General features: G+C 43.5%; 1 protein-coding gene across 8 annotated transcripts; it reads right to left on the bottom strand.

Moving 5' to 3' along the window:
* Nucleotides 1-335: 335 nt before the first annotated feature.
* Nucleotides 336-10,509, bottom strand: ARMCX2 (armadillo repeat containing X-linked 2). Of its 8 annotated transcripts, XM_070044723.1 has the most exons (5): nt 5,783-5,867; nt 5,456-5,527; nt 4,504-4,567; nt 4,112-4,184; nt 336-3,753 (listed from the first exon to the last, which is right to left on the bottom strand). In XM_070044723.1, exon 5 carries the CDS (start codon nt 3,622-3,624, stop codon nt 1,765-1,767), a length of 1,860 nt encoding a protein of 619 aa, XP_069900824.1. In that variant the 5' UTR covers nt 3,625-3,753; nt 4,112-4,184; nt 4,504-4,567; nt 5,456-5,527; nt 5,783-5,867; the 3' UTR covers nt 336-1,764. The 8 variants fall into 8 exon arrangements, with proteins under 8 accessions (XP_069900824.1, XP_030696398.1, XP_060148726.1 ...); XM_030840538.3 differs by lacking the exon at nt 5,456-5,527 and having other exon boundaries at nt 5,783-5,861; XM_060292743.2 differs by lacking the exons at nt 4,504-4,567; nt 5,456-5,527; nt 5,783-5,867 and adding an exon at nt 10,206-10,509 and having other exon boundaries at nt 4,108-4,184.
* Nucleotides 10,510-21,033: the final 10,524 nt, after the last annotated feature.

Here is a 21,033-nt window from a genome sequence, read left to right as displayed (position 1 = left end):
TAGTGTTAGACATTTAAGTTGCTTCTTTTTCTCTCTTAGAAACACTGCTCAATTGAATACCCTTGATATTCCTCTGTATACAATTATTTGATTATTTCCATAGGGAAAAATATCCTACAAGTGCAATGCTTGGCTGAAAGGGAGGTGTACCTTTAAAGCTTCTTATATAGATTACCAAATTGCCTTCCAGATAAGTTGTGCCAGTATATTAGGCCAAACTGTCCATTTTCTATGTGCCCCCCTCCCAGGAGTCCCTGTCTCTATTTCTGCCACAGCCTACCATACACCTGCACCAAAATGAAGGTTTCATGAGAGGTGTCAGGAGAGCAGGCTGGGTTTGGAAAATCTCTGCAACTTCTCCCATTTTCTTCTTTCATTGCTTCACTGGCCAGGGGGCAGATGAAGGAAGGTTTTCCTGCTCTTAAGTGAACTCAGAGGTGGGGGTGGGGTTCCCAAAAAGGCCTCACCACTGCCCCTCTTCCAAACAAAGGAGGACCTAGACCTCTAACCTGAGGGGGGAAAAATCACTTTGCACCAAGAGTCATTCTTTTTGTAACACTGCTCTTTCTCATCATTATAAATGGTGACTCAAAAAAAAGAAAAAAATGGAAAGAAAAAAAATGGTAACTCACTTTGGCATTGCTTGGTTGCCAGAACTGCCCAAGAAAGAGGGCTTTCTCTGTCAGAACCTGCACAAGATCATACAATCCTTCCTCTCTGTTGACCTATAGCCAAGATAGCAGATTTTGGTACATTTTTTGGTAAGCATCTCTTATCATCATTCCCTAACATTTCCTATAGCCATCGCCCTATTTCACTCTTCATCATCTCATGCTTGGTTTATAATTTCCTAACGAATACCTCTACACCTAACCCCATCACAGCTCCAATCCATTTTTCACATTGCCACCAGATTATTTTTCCTTTTGCCAAAAATGCCCAGTAACTCCCAGAAAATGACAGGATCATATTTCAATCTTCAGCTTGGTGTTCAGGGTCTTCCCTAAACTTTTTTTGCCCTACATTTCCACCCTTATCTCCCATCACTTCTATTCCCATACTTTCCATTCCAGGCAAACTGGTTACCTTCCTGTCACTGGAACAGATTTCCTACCTCCGTGTCTTTCTTCAAGCCATTTCCTCTCCTGGAATGCCCTTCTGTGTTTTCTCATGCTGTCCTTCAGGGCCCACCTTAAGTGTGCCCTTCCTCCTTGAAGCATTCTAGCCACTTCTGTTTCATTTAAACAGATAGCATATATTTGACAATGAGCATATGCTCAGGTACTGTAATCTTTTTCTATTTATGTACCTTATCTCTCCAGCTAGATTTTAAATTCAAGCAAGAGAACGATTTTTTTTGTCAGTTGAAACATACAAGTTTATTAATGATACACAAATGAAGTCTTTGGTGAATAAATTCAAGTCAAAACAGATGATAGAAGTGTAGGCTATTCATGATGGACAGGTTCACTATCAATTCACATAGAGGAACCAGTAAAAATATTTCCATTCAAGCAGCACGATTAAAGTCACAAATGTGTTTTCAGTACAAGAGGACTATTTATTTGGTATTCATAAAATTATTCAGCTTAAAGCTGGAGACTGTCACAGATAACATCACTCTGGATGATACATTATTCAAAACTGGCAGCTGAAAGGATCCCTTTACTATATAAGCAAGTGGAAAAGCAGTAACTTTCAATTTTCATTGCTTCCAGACTGCAAAACCAGACATTTCTTCAAGTCTCTGAGACACATAGCCAATCAGAATTTGTCCACTAGTTTTATAACTTTCACTTTCACCAAGAGGTCATGGTGATCTGCTAAGGCTCGAATTTTCTTAACGCACACTCCAGATGTAGTGCATAAGTAGAAAAGGGAGCCTTTATTGAACTCTCTGTAGTTGAATACTTCTGCTCTGAGATTGTCATAGATGATCTCAAATAGAGTCAGGGCATTAATGAGAATTTCTGATTCCACATAAGAATTGTAGAGGGAACTAAATGATGATGGCACTTGGGTACTGAGCAGCTTTTTTAACATATCTGGATTTTCAGCAAAATTCGAAAGTATTTTCAAAATCTCAACCTTGATTTTTCCACCTCCCTGAGATAACAAACGGAAAAAGTTTGCAATGGAATTGACAAGCAGGTGCTGGTAGTCATTAGTAATAGTCATGTTTGTTAAAAATTTTAGTCCAACTACCTGTACTGCTGAGTTCAGGTTAGAGGCCATGATGTCATCCATCACTTTATTCATGTATACCTGAAGCCGGCCCTGATTTTCATAATTCTCACTCAGGTTGTTCATGGCCATTAAGGCTTTCTCCTTAATGTGGGGATCAGTTTTGTTGATCATGTTTGCAATAATCGGGAGGCCTCCCAATTTGCGAATTGTGTCTTGGTTGCATGAATAATTGGCATTGTTGCTCAGAGTGAGCAAAGCTACCTGTTGGATGAAAGGATCATCCGATTTCTGAAGCAAAGCAAGGACTTTCCTGAGATCTCGGACACCCAGAATCTCATCAATTTCATAAGGAAAGGGGCGCTTCTGCATGGGAACGGGTCTCTTCCCTCTCCCTCTCTGCTGGGTCTCAGGCTCAGAGTCTGACTCCGATTCTGTGTCCGTCCACCCAGACTCCCCTTCTTCAGAATCAGGAACCTCTGCCAGGAAAGCCTGTCCTCCATTAGCGGAGGCTGCAGCAGCTGCCGCAGCCCCATCTCCAGGGCGGAAGCCCAGCCCCAATTCGTCTACTTCAACCTTATTTTTCTTGCCTTTGCCCTTGCCTCCAGTCCGGGACTTGGTTCCACCCTTAGCTCCACCTTTGGGTACAGCTCCAGTAGCTGACCCGGCCTTAGGTATAGCCCCAGTATGAGCCCCAGGGGTTGTTTTCTTGGCGGCTGCTGCTGTTTTAGAGGACCCTGAAGTCCCAGGAGCCTCTGCAGCCCCAGTAGGGGCTGCTGCCCCAGAAGGCACTGCAGCCCCAGAAGGTGCTGCTGCCCCAGAAGATGCTGTTGCCCCAGAAAGTGCTGCTACCACAGTAGGCGTTGCTGGTATGGAAGCCTCCACTGCCTCAGTAGGTGGTGCTGCCTCAGTAGGAGCTGGTGCCCCAGGAGCCTCTGCTGTGCCAGGGGCTTCTGCTAATTTAGGAGCCCCTGTCATTGTGGAGGTCTCTGCAGCCACGGGAGCCTCTGCCTCCCAGGGAGCTGGTGCCACTGTAGAAGCCACTGTGGCTTCTGATTCAGCTTTAGGCCCAACCCCGGCCCCTTCTGCCTCCTGGGCCTGACTTCCTGCCCCACTCTGAGCCTTGGCACTAGATGCAGCTGGGGCCACTGCTTCAGCTCCAGCCATGTCCAGAGCAGAGGTTTCATCCTGGACCCTGACCTCTGCCCCAGTGTGGACTGGGGTTGGAGGACCAAATCCTGGCCCAAGGTCAATTGTGAATCCAGCCCTTAGTCCAGCTCTAGCCCGGGCTCCAGTCCCGGCCACAGCCCTGGTCTTGGGCTTGGCCAGTCTCTTCTTCATCTGGTTTCTTCCCCTGGCATATTTGTAGACGCAGTACCAGGCACTGGCCCCAATCACTATCCCAGCGGCTACACAGCCAGCATCCCGAACACGGCTCATGATGCAGCTGGAGTGATTCCCTGATCCAGGGTGTGGAGCTGGTGTGCCCAAGTGGGGTGCGTGCACGACAAGGTAAGGTGCTTCAGTTCAGGCTCGAAAGTTCTGCTGAGGTTGCAAACTAAGCAGGACCTGGGGTAAAGGATAAAAATGAGGCTTAGGGCTCTGGCTCACTTCGTGCTTAACCAGGCCTACTTAAAGGAGAGTTTGGGAACATAATGCTTGGTGGGTGGACTAGTACCCAGACACAAGTGTCCAGGCCTCTGTGTGCTGATTCAGGACCCTGGTTGTCTGATGTTTCTTACATCTTCATCCCTAGCCCTCACTGCCCAATGTAAACACATCTAATTTCCCAGCACCTAAATGGGGGATGAGAGGCCATATAGACTTCAGGAAAGCTGGTGGAGAACCAGAAAGAACCCCAGATTCTTCTCTGATTCCCTCACCCCCAGCCCAAAGGTCCCCAAATGATTCTCATACACGTACCAACCTGCTGGGAGCAGAAGCAATTTGCTCTTTTCCACCAGGCTTGTAGTTGTGCAGGGCCCAAAAGGCAGACAGACCTGTGGAGAGATCCCAGAAAGGGGGTTTCGGGGGCCTTTGGTAGATGGATTCTCTTCTTTTCTTGATTTGAACCCTTGTGGGCAAGTTTCCCCCGCTCAGGGCTCCTCACTCCCTCCATATCCCTTCCTCCTCAAATCCTTATTTAAGAAGGCAAATGCCACACCCCTTTCGCTGTACCAAAAAGGACAGGCCCAGGGCAAGGGTTTCTTATAAGGAGGAAGAAGATGGGGGAAGAGGAGCCCCCGGCTCCAATTTCTGCTCTGGTTTCTGCCACACCATACCAGGGGTTCCAAGACAGTTCCCAGCCCCCACACTGACCTCCAATGATTCAGGCCTGTTTCTCCTTTCTTCAGTTCAGTTAGAGCTCCATCCTAAGGACAGACTGAAGGGCAGAAATACGGATAGCAAGACGTTGGAGACAGAGCCCGGCGGATGGAACCGACTGAAGACCAAAGTCCCCAATTGCCTTTCAGCATTCACATACCAGAATGACAAACGGTTCCACCTCTCAATTCCTTCAACTCTTCTCACCCCTCCCTTCGCACCCCAACCCCCGCCCCTGCGCAGACTCCCCAGGCAGTCAACCTCTCCTTCCCTTTGCCCCGCCCCCCCGTCCGCCATTTCTCCCGGACAGACGGCCACACCCCTTCTCCTGCACCGAAGCGGGAGGGGGCGGAGCGAGGGTGCACAGAAGGCTGGACGGGACGCGCGACTGGGGATTATGGCCAGACAATCTAGCGTCTCCTTCCTATGACCACCAGTCCTGCAGTCCCCAGCCCCCACGCCTAGCATCAGCCTGCACAACGGGTCCCCAGTGTCTGCCCTTTCGGTTTGAGGGTCATGATTTTCCACTGTTTCTCCGCTCTGGATTCCACCTCCCACACCCCATCGCAATCTCCTGTTAACCGCCATTTCTCCCGCCAGGGTACCCGATCTCCTTTTTCAGGACTGAAGAAACGGGGGTGAAGGGTTGTATGCGCCGGAGGTGTCTGGAAAGCAGCCTAGGACTTAGCACGGCGGTTTAATACCAGATTCTCTCAGGGCCTTCCCTCTTGTAAAGCCCAGAGCCAGACCGCCACCTCCCCTACAAAGGCTGTCACACCCATTTCCCAGCACCCCCAAAAGACGTGGGGTCGGCCGGGGGAGAGGGGAGGGTGCGGGGGCGGTGGTCGGGAGAGGTATCTGCAAAGTGAGAGTGGGAGTGAATAAGCCGGATTGTTTACTAATTGCGTGCCCCTCCGATCACCCTTTCCCCAACCTCCCCACTGGCCTTATATGCGCTGCCACGTTTATTTCTCTTCCCTCCTCCTTTCAAAACAGGACGGGATGTGGGGTGCGGGGCCTGAGTGTCAAAAACAAAACCAAAAAAACACTGGCTGGGAGGGGAAGTAAGCGGATTCTCCACAAGTATATCAGCGTCTTTACGTTCCCCCCTCCCCCTCTTCCCGCCGCCCACCAAAATGAGCTGCGACTGAGCGCGGGGGTCTGGAGAGCCGGCCAGGGGCGGGCGAGGCGGAGACACCCGCGGCCTCAGACTCCCTCATCTCTGGGCTACCCCTATTCGGGGGTGCCAGGCCATGCCCACTCTCACACCCACCTGCCCGATCTGGGGGAATTTTCTCCTCCTCCTCCTCGCCTGGGTTAAACGCACGGCAGTGCGCAGCGCAATAGAGTTGGTACCCAGAGGAGGACGGAGGACGGCGGTCAGGGCTTTAAGTACCTTTGCCAACGTCAGCTCCTGGTCACGTGAGGGCTGCATCGCCAGTAAGCTTGGGTCCCCAACTTCCACTCCCACCAAGAGCAGGAGCCCCCTCCTTTACCCCCACTAGCACCTCACCCCACCACATCAGGTCCTGTCACTCATTTTTTTGTCTTTGTAGTCCCAGAGGCCACAAGTAGCCCCTTCTCCTTGTGTTAGAATTTGCCTTTCTCTGGTTACTGGGGAGGGGATGCATCTTCTTGGAGGGCTATTGACAATTTTTGCTTTTCTTGTTGGGGAATCGTCTCATCCTTTCTTGGGCAACTGGATACTCTCCCCTCACTCCACCTCCAATCCTCCATCCACTAGTGCCCACCATTTACCTTGCAGTTGGGCCCCTGCTCCAGTATAGGTAAGGGGTAGGAATGGTAGTGGGGTCTTTACTTCTGTAATACGTCTCTGTTTTGTTTTTAAAGCTATCACCACTCTTTATTATTATAGTAAGAAAATACAACAAAACAAGAGTTCAGTGTGGGAAGCAGCAACAAAAGAAAAAGAGTAGGCATGTTTTAGAAAAAAGATTTCCCACTAATATTGGAAGACACCATTAATTTTAGTTAATTTTTACCACATAGAAGATTCTATTGTCCACATAGGAAATAGTTTTCAAAACATGCTAAGGCATTTGAATATCCAAAAATGGAATTTTTCTCAACAAGATAAGCATGTTTCCATACGATCTGTAAATTGATCCATGGAGAGATGTTCAGTTGTCTGATCTTATTTATTTTGGACAAATAATATCCTACTTTTTCTCCTTCTGGGACAGCTTTTAAGTTGGGTAAATAAATGATGCTGTCTTGTTCTCTTAGAGAAACACATTTATTTAATGTTCCCAAACCATTGCTGACTGCTGTGTGAACCTCTTGTAATTTGATGGCTGTAACCATGACAGTTTTGAACATCTGTCCATGGATTAGGTTCCAGTTTTGTGATTCAGCTCTGGGCAAAAGGAAGAACTATTAGACGAAGGAAATGATGGATATGAGGGATGCAGAGATGGTCAAATCCTTCCAGTCCTGTCAAGAGGGGAGGGAGGAAGGTGCTTGCCCTCCCACCTCTCCTATATTCCAGAACCTCTCATCCCCTGCATTCTGGCACCTGACTCTGTTGTTTATCCTAAAAGTATACATGGACAGTGACCAGGGTGGTAAATGCCATCTTTACTCAGGTGACCAATTTGAGTAAATGCCTTTGGCTTCTTCCCTCACTCCCTCCCTCAAATTCCCACAGTGGTAACTTAGGGATGCAGAGAAGGGATTGCTGTTCCCACCTACCCCTGCAGCTGCAGGTTTCCACAAAGATTGCTGGGGGAAGCACCCAGGCCTGCCTGCCCTGCTCTGCCCTTATTCATGGTGTGGCCGAGTTAACCTTGTTCCTGATGCTGTCTGCTGCTATCACCTGGCCTGCAGCCTGTTGACCTCTCACCTCTGGCCTCCTCACCTCAGGGCACCCAGGGAGAACCCAGCCTTGCTGCAGGGTCACTGCCCGAGGCCCACACCCACTTTGCTACTTCCTTAGCCAAATGTATACCTGGGCCCCAGGGTCTCTCCCCACTGACGATACTGATTAACCTAGAGTAGGCATTCTCAACTGGCTACCTCTGTGTTCTACGTGAAATTGTATGCAAGGTTTTGTTTTTGAGTGTATGTGTGATTAAGTGCATTTTTTGGGGGAAAGGGGAATAAAGGTCATTGACCTCATCAGTTTCTCAAGGGGTCTAGGATCCCTGCCCTAGATATTAAGAACCAATACAATGGCCTAGAGAGTCTGTGTTATATAAAATAGTCCAGATTAGAAATATCTTTTTTTTTCTGGTAATGAAAGTAATATATATATTAGTGGTTAAAAATATTCAAAACAATAAGGAAATGTATAAAGCATGCAGGGAAAGAACTCCATGATATCTTTCCCATTGCTAGTCACTGCTAAAGATTTACAACTTTCTTTTTATGCATATATTAGTAAGTGCATTTGTGGTTATTAATCAAGTTCTGAATTGAACAACAATAAACAAATAATAAGCATTTAGAATTTGTATTGTAATTGCGGTAAATCTGCAGATTAATTTGAGGAACATTAGCATCTTAAAATTGTTCAACTATGTTGAACAATGGTGGTGCTTGAGAACCTCTTGTTCTTGTTCTTGAAGAAAATGGGAATACCTCTTATGAAGTTTCATCATTTAGTGTAACTTTTGCTGTTTCTGATATATTTTATCTGTTTTTCAAGGTTATTTTTGTTTATGTTTACCAGTACTGCACAAAAAGTAGTAGAAGGAAATAATATCAGTGAGTAGAGGTAAGTCACAAGTTCTGTGGTCTTGGTAGCCCACAAAGAGTGAGGAATCTGCTAGGTCAAAAGAGCCTCTGATATAGTCTTCATCAGACTAAGGCTATTTTCTTTTATACTTAATTTAATTTAACCAATAATAATTCATTAAATTATAAATATATAATTCCTTACTGCACAGGCAAAGTTTCCACTATTCCTATTTTACTAATAGTTTTTTTGTTTTTTAATTTAGGACTGGCTGACTCAGTTTATCAAGTGCTTTAATTGTAAGATTTATTTTCTCCTTCAGTTTGCTGTTGCAATGAATGATGTAGATAAACCAGTCTCCCTTTCACTCTAGTCTCCTTAACTCCTCAAACTCCCCACCCACTTAACTCCTCAAACTCCCCTTAACTCCACTCCCCTTAACTCCTCAAACTCCCCACCCACTTCCCCTTGTTTAGAGTAAATGCAAATGTCCTCACTACAACTGACTAGGCCCTACTCTCTTCAACCTTATTACCTTTCTGCCTCATCTTCTACTGCTCTGTCTCTAGCTCAGCGATCCTGGCTTCCTTGATGTTCCTGGAACATACTGGGCTTGTTACCTTCACAGAGCCTTTGCATTTGCTTGTCCTCCTGCCTGGGATATTCTTCCCCCAGATATCACCACACTTAGATCCTTCACTAACTTCAGATCTTTACTGAAAGGTCACCTTTCTAGTGATGCCTTCTCTGGCCACCCTATCTGAAAGTTTAACCCATCTCGACTTTTCATATCTCCTTGCTTTAAAATATTTTAGTATGTATCACTAACAGTATATATATATATATATATATATATATATAGTTTATTTACTTGTTTATTGTTTGTCTCTCTCACTACAATGTAAGGGCCACATGATTTAGAGATTTAGGTCTGTTTTATTCACCCTTGTAACCACAGCATGGAGAACAATGCATGGTATGTAGTAGGTGCTCGGTAAATACGTTGAACAAATGAATAAATAAAGAAATGGCTTTCCAACATTGCACTTACAACGACTCTCTTGCAGTCCAGAAATAAAGCCAGTTGGCTTTGCTGCATTAGCAGATTTATTAACTCTCAAATAAATGATTAGCTAAATCAGGGCCTCGTCATGTGACAAGATGTGGAAGACATTAATTAAGATTGCTTTGAGTGGCATGTATAAAACTCATTATGCAGTGAGAATGATTGTTTATGAAACATGCCTTTTAAAAAAATAATCTTTTTTTTTAATGAAAATAGTTCTATCATTATTTTGCCATAATAAAATTTGGGCAAAGAAAGAAACAGAATAGTGCTAACAAGAAAATAACAGGGCTTCCCTGGTGGCACAGTGGTTGAGAATCTGCCTGCCAATGCAGGGGACACGGGTTCGAGCCCTGGTCTGGGAAGATCCCACGTGCCACGGAGCAACTGGGCCCGTGAGCCACAATTACTGAGCCTGCGTGTCTGGAGCCTGTGCCCCGCAACAACAGAGGCCGCGATAGTGAGAGGCCTGTGCACTGCGATGAAGAGTGGCCCCCGCTTGCCACAACTAGAGAAAGCCCACGCACAGAAACGAAGACCCAACACAGCCATAAATAAATAAATAAAATAAAATAACAAATTCATTCCTACTCTCTGCTTCTTTTCCTGACACCCCTTCCACCGTCCCCATTTACAGGTATTTTCAGGACTGCAGAGGTGAACATTAAGGATTCCAAAGAAAAAAGGTGGAGGGAGCACGGAAAAGGACGGGACCATTCCCCAGAGAAGCAGTAGAATTGGCCAGTAGCTCAGCAGAAAATACTGCCCCTTCCAATAATCAAAGACAACACGTTTGTTGGATGTGTAAAGACTAGAAAGAGCAACAGTGTCCTGTGTGGTAATGGTGGTGGTGGTGGTGGGGGGGTTGGGAGGGGGCGGGTCACCCTCTGCTTTGCCAATAATAGGAGGGGAAATTTGGGACCCCGAACTCACCAGTGACGTAACTTCATGTGACTAGGAGCCTGTGTGCTGGTCTGTCCAGATAGCGGTTCTTGCTCAGGTAACCGGCTCCCAATTTCTTTTGAGGTGACGTGGCTGTGGGCAAGGAAGGAGGAGGACAAGAGGAAACCCGTCCTGATTCCTGCCGGTCACGGTGAGGGTGGGTATTGATTGGAGACTCTTGGAGTGAGGGTGGAGGGTAGCAGCACGACTTTCGAGTTTGGAGGCGCTTCTCTATTTCCCCGCGGAGACACCCGAACCCAGCCCCTTTTTCGTGTTGTGCCTTGTAAAAGGCAGCTGAAATGGTTGGCGTGGGTGACTCCAGCGGGCGGAAGGGAGGGGAGGAGGCGGTTATCGGGGAGTGGAGCGATGGGGGACTGTGACGTGAGAGACAGGCCTGACCACCTGGACGGAGAAGGAAAGTTCCGGGTTTGAACCCACGTTCGGGTGTTGGTGCGTTCACCGCATTCACCAGAGCAGAGTCCTCATTGTCTCCTGTTTGTTCCTGTCTGGTTCTGGCTTTGGTCTGTCCCTGTCTGCTGGTCCATCTATCAGTGGGTTGATGATGCAAAAGAAAAAGAAGCTCAACGCCTCATTTCCTTCTTCCTTCCTCCGCCCCGAACACCCCCGCCCCCTTGATTGCAGTTTCAGACTCCGGCGTCCCAGCGGCTCTCACTAGCCTGAGAGAGAGTCCCCTGAGATCTTCGCTCCAGCTGCAGCATGGGCCGCGCTCAGAATTTGGGCTTGATGGCAACAGGCCTGGTGGTCGGGGCTGGCTCCTGGTACTACATATACCGACTGACGTTGGGAGAGCAGAATAAGAAGAGGCCAGCTGATGCAAAAGACATTAATCCTGCCTACAAAAAGTTTAGAAAATACAGAAAACTGTAAGGAAGAAAATAAAAATAAGCCACCAACTACTATTCCTTGTCTTTCTATCTTTGTAAGAATGTGGATGTGTTTAACATTACTGCAATTACACTGTGTATGATATCCTGGAATTATTTTTTTCAGGTTACATTGCAGGGTATGCCTTTTATTAGTTAATGAAAATGCTTCATAAAGTCTTTTAACAGATTGTTTCATAATAACAGCATAATCATAATCTCCTTTTGTCAGCCTTTCAGATGGGAAAGAAATATTAGATATCTTAATTTTGTGAAAAAATAACCGTATATAGAAAAAATCTACATAGACTTACAAGAGGATGTCTTTCCACACTAGTTATAGCTGTGATAGCCATCATCCCAGATTCCAGAATGACCAGTTAGGCAGCTTCTGCTTGGCATAGAGAACATAGGAATTTGGTGAGCCTGGGAGCCCTGGGTAGGATCCAGACTTCCAGGGGCATCATATGGCCAGCAGGTTTGAGTTCCTTCTCTTTTCTTTGGGCTGTCAGGGAGCAGGCCAGTGGTCTCATCTATTCAAGGGACTCAGAGACCTCTCCCTTTTTCCATTGAGTGAGGGAAGGGATTTCTTTTTAGTGTTAGGGAAATCCTTCACTCCCTGAACTTCATTTTTCACAATGGACTTGGGGTATGGAGGAAATAAAATCTGGGAAGTCCTGCCACAAACTTTCTCTGAGGCAAGGAAGTACAGAACTGGCTGGACTAAGAAAGGGAAAGCAGAGAACACAGACAGCCATAGAGATGAAACATAAATTAATAGTCTTGTGTCTTAAGTGGAGTTCCCTAGAAGCAGAGCCTGCCATGGGGATTCTTCTGAAAGTAGTTTATTGAGGGAGTGTTCTCAGATGAAACGTGTATGGAGATAGGAGAGCAGGATAGGACAGGGGAAGAACCTAGGCATAGCTGTAGTTCAGCTGAAGTGTAACTTCAGCTTGAGCCCAGGGCAGATCTGGGATGTGAAGGGCGCCACAGAACTGATCCATTGTGAGACAAAGGAGCCAGGCTTTTGTATCCACTGACCGAAAGCCTTGGTGTATGGGTGAGTTGGAGTGAGAGAAAAGGGGTTTTAGCTCCAAGGTATCCTCTGACAAGGGTGTGACTGTGAATCTTTAGCAACCAATGTTCATAGCAGCTTAGGGGGATGGATGTACTAGCCCAGTAAGTGGAATCTGGACAGGGCATAAATAGTGTCTACTAATTCTACTATAACTAACCAATCTGCATTATTTTTTTATAAACCTATCATTGTTATTGTATAATATTATTTTTTTCCTTAATTTTTAAAAAAAGTTTTGAATTTTATTTTATTTTTTTAATAAAGCAGGTTCTTATTAGTCGTCAATTTTATACACATCAGTGTATACATGTCAATCTCAATCTCCCAATTCAACCATTCTGCATTCTTGTGATGAAAATGTGCTTCCTATCCACGTGATCTTCCCATCAGGAAGCCTTAACTTCAGCATTACTAGCTGTGGAGTTATTTCATGGGTGCGGTCTATCAGGAAATGCCCAGCTTCTCCATAAACAAAACAAAAAGAGGAGAGTGCTCGTACTTCTCTAATCTTCTAGCGTTTGTCTCAGAAACACTCTCCCTCAGAGGCTAATTTTCTCTCTACAACCTGAGTAAGAATCAAATCTCCTCCTTCAATGTACAGATTTTGGAGGGGCGCTGTGTAGCATGTAGTTTAGCACCTTGCAAAAATGTGTTCTGCCTATGAGATTGTAGGCTAGTACAAAGGTTGAGGGATGTTTAGATATAGGATGTATGGCTCTGGCCCATTTAGAACAGGCTTTGGCAGGTGTTAAATTGACTGCCATACAACTCTCTTCCAAATTCTTGAAACCAGCTGAGAAGTTACTAGAGGAAGGGCAGGTGCTATTCACCTAGACCAGATGACCCAAGCAGAGGTGGGAGGGTGTCAAGGCAAAGGGACCTTGTTAGCCTGACAAATGGGTTGCCCATTAATTTAACATCTATGTAATGGCCCTGGGTTCCTGGGAATAGAAAGCACCTTGGAGGAATTTAAACTTTGGGCCCTCATCTTGCTAATATGAAAAAAAAAAAGCAGCCTCATTTATTTTTGTGGTTCCCTTACTCCTTGAGTGTTGTCAAAATTTGGGACCAGAGTGTCAGAAAGGTAGGCCTATTCACATAGTCTGCTGAGACACACATTGTCCCAGATTGCAAATCCATTTGAGGTTTCAAGGCTCTGGTGCTTCTGCTCTATACTAGAGGACCAGAAATCTTTGTCAAAGCTGAAGTTGCTGAGCATCTCATCATGGCTGTCCTATCTGAGATTTGCCACATCACTGAGGCACTCTTGGGGCAGGGCACAGGTGTCTCCTTGTTTAGGAGTCCCTCATTTCTTCATTTTCACTAACCCTTTCCCAGAACAGAGGAATTTTTTGTGTGTGTGTGTGACTAGGGAGAAATTCCTGTCTCTTTAAACCATAAGTTATCTTGCTCAACTTGACAGATGAGGCCAAGAGGAGGTAAGTAAATTAAGCAAGACCCTATAGATACTGATGGGTCATTGGATAAGTTCTTTCTCATTTTAAAAGCATATATCTCATTAAAATAATTAAATACTGAGAAATTGCACTATAATTCAATTTATTTCCCTCTCCTATTCCTAACCAGTTTCACTTATAATTAAAAGTCATAGCTTTTAATGTTGTGAGATAATAAAATACTACAGCACACTGTAGGATATTATGTAAGAGTCTGTTTACAATGCCTACATGACAAGGATTCCCAAGTCCCAACTAATGGCCTATTTTTATTCAGTGTATGCATTTCTCTCACAACCATGTTTTCATAATTCAAATCAGATATAAGGTCTTTGATTAATTAGGAAACCTAACTTACATTATGTAAAGAGTGGTTGGTATTAACGCCTTCAAAATCAGGAGCCACTATCACCTGTATTTTTTTAAAGAACATACCAACTTGGTTGAGATGCCTTTAAATTTTGTTTATCCTAACAGTGGGTGATAAAAGTGATAAAAATTGATAAGAATGTGTAAGAAGGTTTGTGTTAATGATAGAGCTTTTGGTGATAAGGAAAAGAAAAGCCATTACTCCTGAACAAATGCTCCATGTAATCAAAACCTGAATTTGTCATTGGAAGTCTATGTTTTATAGCTATACACGTGTACCTTTAATAAAACCTTTATTATTGAAATTCCTGCAGCAAATATAAATTTGCTATTGCAAGTATCAAGTTTTCTAGACTTAATTCCATTTTCCCCACTGAAACAAATGTTTTTTAGAGGAGAATTTTGAAACTGTTGGTTCCTTTGAAATGCAAATGCCGCTTCATAGGAGAGCAGGGTGTACTTGTGAGTCTTGTGAACAATTTGGTAACCATGACAATCCTGACTACTAAGTGGAGAAGAGCCTTTCTGTTATCTCCATCTAGGGCCCCCCAGGGATCAGAAATCCAGAGAAACATGTTTCACCTATTTTAGTTTTATTTTGAAGAGTGAGTGTAGAACTGGTTTACTGGTTGACCATCCAATCAAAATCTCATTAAGAAAGATGCTGGGACTCCAACCCAATCTGCTGGAATATGAGAACTTCCCATATCATATGTTGTAGTAGATGAGATGGTATTTTGAGAAAGGGAAACCTTACCTTTGGCTTTCAGAATCAACACCCAGAACTGCTCATCAGGCTCTAACTAGCCCTGTGGCTTTCTCTTCATCTAGAAAGTACAAAGTTTATTATAGATCATGAATACAATATGCTTCTTGGGCACTCTTTCTTCCTCCTGATACCTGACATAAAAACCTTAGGATGGCAGGCTCCAGATTGTCCTGGAGCAAGAATAATAAAAATAGAAATAGTAATAATAATAATAATAATAAAGATAAATGTAATGAAAGCTTTCTATGTGTTATTTATTTCAATTTTTATAAAATCTCATTGTGGATAGGTATTAATTTACAGATGAGGAAATAAAGACTCAGAGAAGTTAATCAACTTTGATAATGTACACAAAGCTAGAAATTAGTGGAGTTAGAGTCTGAACTGTCTCCAAAACCCATGCCCTTCACTACTAGTTTATGCTGCATCTTAATGTACATGTCCAGGAAGTCCCTGCCAGCAGGCTCTGACAGAGAGAACTGCACAAGCAGCCTGGAAGAGGAGGGGAAAAAAGAAAAAAGAAACTGCCTCCTCAAAAGAGGAGGAACAGCAAGAGCCCTCAAATACAGCCCAAAGAATTCAAAGAGAGGAAAAGGATGACACACCCTTCCGCAGGCCACCCCACCTCTAGATACACAGATACACAGTAAATAGGAAAACAAAGTAGTGAGGAAAGAAATGATACTGACTTTGGGATATTACAAAGGTCCTCCTTTTCCACACTATGTGATGTCCATTTGACTTGTGCTGTCTGAACCTCCAGTTTTCTCCTGGTTCCCATTTCCCTTCTCCTTCCTCTAGCCAGCTGATCGACTCACAGGGTCTGAGGCTGATGATACCTACATCTTTATCTCCAGGACAGACGTCACAGCCCAACTCCAGACCCATATCATCAACTGGTCACTGAAGAGCTCCATTTAGACAACTCACCAACTCCTAAAACTCAACTTTTCTCAACCTGAGCTCCTCCACTTCCTCCTCAAACTGTTCCTCCTCCTCCCTGCCCTGCCCTTCTCCCTCCCCCTCCTCCTCCTCTGAAAGGTCTCACTCTCAGTGAAGGGCACCAACAACACACTCTGCTGCCCAAACCAGACCCCCTCCTCTGCCTCACCCCCACACCCCATCTATCTACTTCTGAAATATTTCCCATCAGCCCCCTCTTCCCAGTCACCACTTCTGCCAATCTTGCCTGACCATCTCTCTCCTGGATGACTACAGCAGCTCCTAACTGATCTACCCACCTCTGCTATGGGGTGGGGTGGGGAGAGCTCCAACATACTCTGCAGCCAGAGATCTCCCTCCAATCTGTGTTCCTCCATGTCTCTCAAACACCTCAATGGCTGGCTTCCCACTGCACTGGGGATAAGTTCCAAACAGCTAAGCTTTCCACAGCCCTGCCCCTGTCTACTCTTCCTTCTTCACTGCTTTGGCCATACTGAACCTTTTCATGTTCTCTGAATGCACCATGCTGTCTCTCATCTCCGAGCTTTGGCACATGTTGTCCCTTTTGCCTGGAACACGCTCTTTCTTCACTTTCATCTGGCTGGTCCTCACTTAACCCTGACTGGCATGTTGGGTGTGTGCATGTTCTGCTGTTGTACCTGGGAAGGCAGTCCTTTGATTGTGTCTTACAGTCTGCTCTTCAAATCCACTGTGGCTGGGTTTACTTGTTTAGCTTTCAGATGGAAACCTCATTTCTAAGCTCTTCAATGTGTGTATGTATGTGTGTGTGTCTATATTTCCCTCCTTAAAAAAAAAAACCTTGGTTACAGGATGATTTAATAATTTATTGCTAGAGACTGAGTTTAGCCCTTTGTCTCTAGTCATGCATTCCTTTAATCCTCTAGCATACTTTCTCATTATTCGTCTTTATTGATGCCCAATAATATCTGTGGTTTCATATTTTTATCAGAATTGCATAATAGTTATGAATTTGGACTCTCCAGTCAGACTGCCTAGGTACAAATCTTTTTTTTAATTGCTATATGTATCACTTTAAACAAGTCATTTAACTTCTTTGTGTTTTTTCCTTATGTGAAAAATTAGGATAACAAACATCCTTTCTCACAGGGTATAATTGAGTGTAGAATGTTTAGAGCAGAGCCTGGTACATAGTAAGTGCTCAGTAAATTTAACTAAAATTGTCATCCTAAATGCTGCTTTCTCTTGCATATGCCTTTCCTTCTCAGAGAACAGAACAGTTACTCTCTCTGCATTTTAGAGTCTGTAGCCATTAGGTCTACTCCAATTGTATTTTTTCAAACATACCTTACTCTCTCAGCTTCTCTCCCATTTATAAATTGAGAGTTAAATATATCCAAAGATTATTACAGCTTCAAAGACCAAAAAGGAATTAAAAAGAACTGGTCAGTGCTTAATGGAGAAAACACTAATTTGGGAATTAATTGTTCCTATGATTTGGGACATTATGAATCTAATGTCTGTCTGGGGTGAGAGCAATAGAAATTCACCCTTCAAATAAAATTGGATATGTAATATGTTTTTGGTTTATTTTATTGAAGTATAATATTAATAATCACAGTGAGGTCTGTTAATAAGGTCTAAGTACTCAAGCAAAATCTCTCCCTCCTACCATGTCCTAATTAGCTGACATTTCAAGTTAGGATGCTTTTGAATGACAAGCCAGCTGCAAAATAGGTTTCCTTTGTTCCTTTCATTCCCTGCTAATTGAGTTAGAATAATCACATCATTATAAAGCTTCTCTGGGCAGCCAGCTCACAGGAGGGGGTGAATGAAGGTGGGCCACAGGATGAGGTGTTGGAAGCACAGACTACTACTACTACTATTTAAACTACTTCCCTTATCCTGTGCTTCAGTGTATCACAATGTCAGGATTCTCTGGCAACCAGGAAACCCTGTCTTCAGGATGTACCTTAGTTCATCAATCATACTGCCTCTTTCAGATTTATGGATTGCTCAAGGCCATATTTATCAAGATAAAACTGGATATTAAGAGAGGAAAAGAAAAAGAGTGGAAGAGAGAATGAGAATGAGAGAGAGAGAGAGAGAGAAGAGAGAGAGAGAGAAACTATAGTTAAGTTCATGCTGTATACTTTTCTTTATCCTAAAACTTGGGTCTGTGCCTTGTCAACACCTAGTTAAAATACCATGATTACCTTAAAAATTATGAATTTAAATATTTAAAGACTTTCTAGGGAAGTGGCTGGTAACAGAGGAGCTTGGAGTGGGATTTGGGGACACAGTGGATAGATGTTGAAGTGGGATGTTTCAATCAGCAAAGATTGATATTAAGACTCGTGTCCTGGAGCTGATTGAGTACTTGGATACTCATTGAGTACTCAATTCTCCACTTTTGTGTGTCTTCAGAGTGGGAATGACTGAGGCCAGCTGGGATCCTGGGGCAGCCACGACCTCTTGCACTCTGTGCTACTTATTTATCTCTTCTGAATACCTCTGCAGTCTCTGCTGCCCTACTTTCGGTTTGTTTATCTTCCCAGGGAGTAAGGACCAGATCAAAGTCTGGATTCCCAGTCTTGTCTCCCACTCTTTGATTATTTTCCTATTTTCAATCAGTCTCCCTCCACACACCCCTGATTGTACTGCGCTGGTGGGGGGTGTGTTTCTGGTAAGTGAGATGTATGAAGGGAGAGAGTGGTAGGGGAGCCACAAAAGGAATAGACTTCCAAGTGGGAACAGCTTGACAAGCATGGCCATGAATAAAGAACTGCAAGTATTTGTCCTTCCCTCAAACATTTAATGCTCAATATTTGTCTAGTTTTCTTTCAGGGGAGGGGCTGCTTCAGCCTCTCTCAATCTTCCTTTTTCTATCACCTTGTATGATTACACTTTCTGTCCAAATGTTGATCTGTGGAGAGAGGGAAAATGTAGCTAGGAACAGGTGTCATGGAATTGCCTAAGAGCAAGTCCACAAAGTAGGAAGTAGTAGAAAACCAGGGCCCTGCATCAGAAATAACAGGTATTGGCACTGATGGCCAATGATAGTCAGTCCATAAAGCAGTCTCCAATGTCTCCTGCTCTCTATGCAACTGTAGATGAAGAATAGTCTGGACATTTCTGCATAGATTCAACAAGTTTTTGGAACATCACCTTGCACATAAAAAAATAGAACCATGACTCTAGCTGACTGCAAGTCTCAACCAGAGCAGTAAATTAAGATTGAATCCTAATCCAGGGTATAGGGTTTGGAGGCAAGGGATGAGGACAGAAATTCAAGGGAAAGGGAGTACAGGCAAATTGGGTTTTGTCTGGGTGCCAGGTCTACTGCTAAGTCCTGTCCTATTAGGACACTGAAAATCTTTATAACCTTCAAGAAGACTCCTGGTTCACACTCCAGATAGCAATCCAGCTGTGTCCTCCACAGCTTTCTCTCCATTCAGGAACACTAGGTTTGCTTCTCTATCTGAGGCTTCCATACTCTGCCATCCTGCCTCAAGGAAAATCTTACGGATATTCTCCTGGACTTGCTTTTGTTTTTCTTTTTACCTACAGCTTTGAACTTGAATATTTAGATCTATTCTGGTTCCCATTTGCTTAGAGACCAGCCTCAATGACTCAACCCAGTGAAAAGGCAATAAGATACTAAGGCAGTTTAGGAAGTATAACTGAGTATAAAGAAGAAATCAATTCCATGTTACTCTGCTACAATCTAGAGACTTTTTTATGTAGTTGAAAACATTCTGTATAAACAGTCTTAGTTTCTCTTTAACTGGAAACTTCCTGGGCTTCTGGTTGGGTAGAGCAGAGACCAGACATTACACTTGCAGTCATTTATAACTTTATCAATGTGTGTGTGTGTGTGTGTGTGTGTGTGTGTGTGTGTGTGTGTGTGTAGGAAGGCAAGTTATAAGAGGGGTAATGGTAAGGTGATAAATGTTTGAAGACCACTACCCAGAACCAGGACTATGAGTTTTGAGATCAGTGTTCTGGGCTGATCTTTTCCCTGCTTCTGATCTGGGCATGGAGACAGCTACTCTACTTTTAAGGACTGCTGTCGGTGAGTTGCTAAGGAGGTGCAGATATAAAGAGTCCCCACCCCAGCCATGTCCTTAACAGTTCATTTATCCACAGGCACCAAGGAAAACACCCGTTCCATAAAAGGCCTACTGCAGGTCTTACTGGGGCTTTGGTTCAGGGTTAAGTTCCAATTTGGATGTGTGGAGGTTGAAGTCAGAGCTTCTAGAAGGAAAGAAATAGCCTTTATTGAGCCTCAGCTGGATGCCAGTTCATCACATCAGGTTACAATATTCCTTCTTAATCCCCAAGAAAATTACTGATTTTCACATATTCCAGCAACAGAGACTTAGTGGGTTTTTTAGGAACTGCAGTAATAAAAACTTCCTTTTCCTTGTTTTCTAGCTGTTTTTTATTTAGTCACAGGAAAGCTATTAATTTTTATGTATTAATCTTGTAAATGGTCACTTACTGAACTGGCTCATTGCTTCTAATGGCTTTCCAGTTTTTTTCTTGGATTTTTCCAGGTATTAAATCATATCATCTATAAATAAAGATAAAATTTGCTTCTTCCTTTCCAGTATTTATATACCCTTTTTCTTTCTGATTGCACTGGGCTGGTACTTCCAGAACCATGTTAAAATATAATGATGAAAGCACTGTTACCTTGTTTTTGATTTTGCTGAAAATGCTTCTGTTGTGTTTCCTCATTAATGACTGTGGCTTTGACTGAAAATATACTTATCAATTTTATAAAGTCTTTTTAAAAGCCAGGATTAGGTGATAAATATTGGCACATTCCTTTTCTGCATCTTTAAGAATGATCATATGGTTTTCCTCCTATAACTATTATTTTAATTACTGATAGCAATAGATTTCTTAATATTGTCACAGGTTTACCCTACTGAGATGAAACTTAACAAAGAGTATTATTTTTAATGTAATGTCGGGTACTATTTGCTAATATTTTATTTGACATTTTTGCATTTTTAATTTTTTTATTGAAGTACAGTTATTTACAATGCTGTGTTAGTTTCAAGTGTACAGCAAAGTGATTCTGTTATAAATATGTATATATTGTCTTTCAGGTTCTTTTCCATTATAGGTTATTATAAGATATTGAATGTAGTTCCCTGTGCTATACAGTAAGTCCTTGTTGCTTCTCTATTTTATATACAAGATTTTTGCATTGTTATTCCTAAAGAGTCCAAGTGTTCGATTTTGGAAGTTGTATTGGGAAAATATATTTATAACTTTTATAATTATTGCTAGCATTATAAAAAAGAAAATGAAAGTTTTAAAAGTTTCT

The sequence above is a fragment of the Globicephala melas genome, chromosome X (assembly GCF_963455315.2).
Source record: "Globicephala melas chromosome X, mGloMel1.2, whole genome shotgun sequence".
Classification (NCBI taxonomy): domain Eukaryota; kingdom Metazoa; phylum Chordata; class Mammalia; order Artiodactyla; family Delphinidae; genus Globicephala; species Globicephala melas.
Note: the sequence above shows the minus strand (reverse complement) of the source record. Positions and strands in the feature narration are given on the sequence as shown.

Coding starts and splice junctions, on each gene's coding strand:
- ARMCX2 (XM_060292743.2), bottom strand. CDS start 3,624: ATGAGCCGTGTTCGGGATGCTGGCTGTGTAGCCGCTGGGATAGTGATT.